The following is a 5,024-nucleotide window of genomic DNA, read 5'->3' as shown; positions in this document are numbered from 1 at the left end:
GACGTTTGCGTCCTGTTGACATCGGACGTCATCTCTCCGTTATGAGAGAGCTCTGCTGCGTAGAAGCCAACGTAACTCGACGTTGACACCTAGTGGTGTAAAAATAACAGGCCCCCCCCCAGACCCTGCAAGAAGAAAAACACACTTTCACCACAACACAATGTAGTCATACTACTACTACTACGACTACTACTACTACTACTATAATAATAATAATATAGAATAATTATGTATCTCATGTATCTCAAATATGTATACAGTTGAATAATGTGAAATAAATCTTAACGGTTCAGTGTGTAAGATTTAGGTGAAAGGGATCTATTGACAGAAATATAATATAAAATAATCTTAGTGATGTTTTCACTAGTGTGTTTCATCTACATTTTACCAACTGTTGTTTTTTTTTACAATAGAATGGGCCCTTTATATCTAAATACTTTATATTTATATACTTTATATATTTGCATCGGGAGCGGGAACTCGCTCATGTTGATCGATATTAGAATGAAACAAATTCAACGTTTTTGAAATATAAGTAAATCTATAAATGCATTACACTCTGCGTGTTACATTTGTGGTATCATTATTCATACATAAAACATTGTAAAAGGAGGGTTCAGGAACAGATCAGGTATTTTGCTAAATTGCATACCCAATTTGCAACATGCCCAAAAATGTATATGGAAAATATAGACATGATCAAGTTGGACATATTGGAAATTGGTGAGGAAATATGATTGTTTTTTTGGTTTTTTTTGCACTGATCTGCACAATTTCTGAACAGACTCTCATGAAGACATTTTAATTAAAATTTAAATCTAATCGTAATCCAGCTACATAGCAGAAACTTTGTCGAATTGTTCCTTCATCCTCTAGCATTAAGGATGCAGGTACAGAGGAGGCCATGGGTATGAGAACTAGACTAGTACAGGACAATGATGAGGAATCCAACATGTTTGTGTGAGCATTGTAAGAAGGAAATGTTAGAACATGCATTCATCCACTTTGTAAAAAACTAAAATGCAGCAAATGCTTGGCACTAATCTTATGTATCCATAGGTGGCAGTAGAGCGCGTATACTTGTTGGGCATTAGTCAGAGAGGGGGAGGAAGAAGAAGAAGAAGAAGAAAAGGAACCAAAGTAAGCAGCATGGCGGCAGACATGAGATTACCAGATATTCGAAAACCAGTGTCACTTTCCACTTTCGACCGAAAGGACCTGGTGGTTCCCGGCGATGTGATCACGTCAGACACCGGTTTCATGAGGTACGTACCGGAGAGTGCACCGGGGATGTTCCGGTGTCTGTGGTTCCGACACGATGTTGACATGGAGGGGAATCAAAGTGAATAGCTTGATGCTATTTGGTTCTGGTGTTGGTATCATACTTGTCTATTTAAAAAATAGCTAGTATAAGCCTGACAGCTAATAATAACATTAATAGTAAAAAGTCAAACCCTACAGGCTGCTCCACCTTTACACGTTTAAAACCGAATGTACTCCATTCATAGTTATGCAGGTCCAGTCAGTGACCAGTTTATTAAAGATATAGAACATATGCTCAGTCTGTCTGGTCTGCCATCAACAATGAGTGGGTTCAATCAGCTACTTTCAGACTGCAATATCTTGTATTATAAATTGTTATACGGACACTTAACATTGATAATATTACAATTTAATCATTTATAATTGTCTCTATGTTGTCTATGATCACTATCTGGAGGCCATTGTTAACCCAGATTTTGATTTATCACACATTTGCTTGGCTAAATTTCAATATTAACATTGCTGTATGCCATTTATCCCCAGGGGTCATGGTACCTATGTTGATGAAGACAAGCTGACGGCTTCAGTCGCTGGAGAGGTGCAGAGAGTTGACAAGCTGATCTGTGTCAGACCTCTCAAGACCAGGTAAGTGATTTAATGACAAGTTTGCAATTTAACTGGTTCCTTATTATGGCTGCTTTTGCACAATATAAGTAATTGTTTTTGTCTTGTATTTTATTGAATCGCAGGTTCAACGGTGAGGTTGGAGACGTGGTGGTTGGGAGAATTACAGAGGTAATCCAATTTCTCTTAGTCTTTTCTCCTATGTGCTGTGTGACATTTCCGACATGTCATTTTGGTCAATTAGACTTCAATTGTTTTTGGTAATATGTCTAGGTACAACAGAAACGCTGGAAGGTGGAGACCAACTCTCGGCTGGACTCTGTCCTCTTGTTGTCCTCTGTCAATCTGCCTGGAGGAGAGCTGGTGAGATGCTATAAATAGTGATTCATTTGGAAAAGTGGTCTGATTATTACACTTTTAGCTGTATTATCCTGGAGGAAAAGGGAATTGGGCCAAACTTTCATTTATTGCTCACATAATTAATTAGATTTTCTCTTTTAGAGGAGAAGATCAGCAGAAGATGAGCTCACCATGAGAGAATACCTTCAGGAGGGCGATCTCATCAGTGTAACTAATAATTTATTATGATCTTAAATTCGTTCATTCATCACCCAATGTTTTTTATCCATAATGACTTTGTTTCTTTTTATCTTGTGCTGTTAGGCGGAGGTGCAGTCTGTCTTCGCAGACGGAGCTTTATCACTTCACACCCGTAGTTTAAAGTACGGAAAAGTAAGTGATGCCAATGTACACAATGATGTATGCGTATACAACAAAGTAATAATAATTTAGTCTGAGAAATGTCTTTGCTAATATCCTGCTTCTATTTTCTCACTTAGTTGGGTCAAGGGGTGGTGGTACAGCTTTCTCCTTCTCTGATCAAGAGGCAGAAGTCACATTTCCACAACCTGCCGTGTGGCGCATCCGTTATTCTCGGGAATAACGGTTATGTGTGGTTGTATCCAACACCAGAAAACCAGGAGGAGGAGGCTGGGGGCTTCTACACCAGTTTGGAGGTGGGTGAAAGATGCACAAAGAGCAGTATGGAGTATGGAGAAATGTACCTGTGCAAAGATGCAACACTTGGTTTGTATAAATTTCAAACCAGAGTATCTTTATGTGTATTTTTCTGTCCATTTTGATTGTATTTTTTGTGCATCTCCTTCCTCTGTCCTTCCAGCCCGTGAGCCTGTCGGATCGAGAAGTGATTTCACGGTTGAGGAACTGCCTGTTAGCGTTGGCTGCACACAAGGTCCTATTGTTTGACACCAGTGTTCTCTACTGCTATGAATCTTCACTTCAACACCAGGTAGGAGGCCCTGTAGTGACAGTCAGTAAATTCAGTTTGTAACCTTATATAATTGGTCTTGAATTACAGCCTCTGCCTTACAAATGTAATATAATGGCAATGGAAAGATATTGCAATAAAACAGTTGACTTTTCTGTGATGTATTTTGCCATCTAGTGGCCATATTGGAAAGCCACAGTTCCTGGGCATTACTTGGAAAACAATTCACTCTGTTGTTCTAACAGTGCAACAAACATGGTGGATTTCATTGCTCTTTTGGGTGGAGAACTGATTACTGAACAGTGATGCTGCTCATAATTGTTCCACTTATGTGATATAACATCAGCTCATCTGCTATTACCATGTTGTTGTTTACTTTCAATACTAAGATGGGGAAAGGGGGAATAATGCATTCACAAATGAGGAGTTTTCTTCTAAACTTTGTAGATAAAACCTTAGTTATGTAAAAATTGTCCAGCAGAATAACACAAGATTTTGTAGTGACAATTTTTTCTCAGTGCAGCTGATCTACAATTCTCCACTTGATGCTCTCTTCAGGTCAAGGACATCTTGAAACCAGAATTGATGGAGGAGATTGTAATGTTGACACAACAGAAGCTGTTGGAACAGGAAGGTTAGAGAACTAACTGGGATCTTGACACAAGATCAAGACCATATCAAGCATCTATACATCAAGGACCGACCACCCACCTGAAGACTGGTCATTTTTCACAGAATCCTCAGTATCGTGACAGCCTGATGGACAGTTAAAAAGTTATTTTATGAAAAGAAACTGCTGACTGTTGTTTGACTGCTATTGAAATAGATGAGTAACTTGAAAAATACTGCAACATTCAAAAATCACACAGAAATAGTGGAACACTTTTGATAATGTTTGAGATTGTACAAAAAAAACAGTTGTATGCAATAAATGTTCTATAATTTTCAGTTCGTCTCAGTTGGTCTGTCTTAATGAAGAAACGGAAAGATAAAGCATAATAGGATAACAACATTTTCACAAGGGATCATGCATTTTATGCCGACTTTACCCATCAGCACTAATGAAGAAGGATGAATTTATGTGCACCTTCAAAATGTTAACATACAGCATGGTGGTTAAGTGGTTAGCACTGTCACCTCACAGGTTCCAAGTTGGATCCCAGCTGGGTTGAGGCCTGGGGGGAGGTCAGCCAAGTTTGCATGTTGTCCCTGTGTCTGCTTGGGTTTGCTCCGGGTACTCGACAGCATCCTCCACAACAATCCTAGCATAACACATAACAAGAAAAGAAGCAAAACACATAACCCCCTCATAAAAAACAACATATATCTGTGGATGTAAAATATAAAATGAAATACAGTAAAAACTAGTACAAATAGAATAGGATCTCCGGTGCATAAAAATACACTTATTTACAAAATACAAAAACACTCTAAATTGTGTGCATGTGAGTGTGAATGGTTGTACCCCCACCTGTCACCCAATGCCAGCTGGGATTGTCTCCTCCCCTGTGACCCTCAAAGGGTAAAACATAATACAACAGTGCACAACTTATATATTTTCTATTGGTCGTAATATAAATAAATCAGTGAAAACTTTATTTCATGAACTTTACACTGTCATTAATACAGTAACATTTAAATAATTAGCTTTTAATTCTTTAAAATGTGATTTTAACTTGTAGATTAAACAGCTAAGAGTAAAAAACAACTAATGTAACAGTGAGTAAAGTTTTCTATTTCAAAAAGCGTATCAGAAACATAATATGCCCAGCGCACCTTCCCCTGTGACCTCTGACCCCTGACCCCCTCAGCATAATAAAACCTGGAGACGCGTCTCGTGCACTGCTGC

At 38.5% G+C, this 5,024-nt stretch overlaps 1 protein-coding gene across 1 annotated transcript; it reads left to right on the top strand.

Annotated features, from left to right (window-relative positions):
* The first annotated feature begins 1,098 nt into the window (after window positions 1-1,098).
* Window positions 1,099-4,117, top strand: exosc2 (exosome component 2). Its single transcript, XM_034603049.1, has 9 exons — window positions 1,099-1,265; window positions 1,807-1,908; window positions 2,013-2,058; window positions 2,161-2,250; window positions 2,389-2,454; window positions 2,551-2,619; window positions 2,727-2,903; window positions 3,068-3,196; window positions 3,734-4,117. Exons 1-9 carry the CDS (start codon window positions 1,150-1,152, stop codon window positions 3,812-3,814), a joined length of 876 nt encoding a protein of 291 aa, XP_034458940.1. The 5' UTR covers window positions 1,099-1,149; the 3' UTR covers window positions 3,815-4,117.
* Window positions 4,118-5,024: the final 907 nt, after the last annotated feature.

This window comes from Hippoglossus hippoglossus, chromosome 12, assembly GCF_009819705.1.
Source record: "Hippoglossus hippoglossus isolate fHipHip1 chromosome 12, fHipHip1.pri, whole genome shotgun sequence".
Lineage (NCBI taxonomy): Eukaryota > Metazoa > Chordata > Actinopteri > Pleuronectiformes > Pleuronectidae > Hippoglossus > Hippoglossus hippoglossus.
This window is presented reverse-complemented; position numbering and strand designations above follow the sequence as displayed.

Excerpts from the sequence above, each read along its gene's own strand:
- exosc2 (XM_034603049.1), top strand. The coding sequence starts at position 1,150 with ATGGCGGCAGACATGAGATTACCAGATATTCGAAAACCAGTGTCACTT. Across the intron at positions 2,059-2,160 it reads TGGTTGGGAGAATTACAGAG|GTACAACAGAAACGCTGGAA; the intron begins GTAATCCAATTT and ends TAATATGTCTAG. Across the intron at positions 2,620-2,726 it reads GTAGTTTAAAGTACGGAAAA|TTGGGTCAAGGGGTGGTGGT; the intron begins GTAAGTGATGCC and ends TTTCTCACTTAG.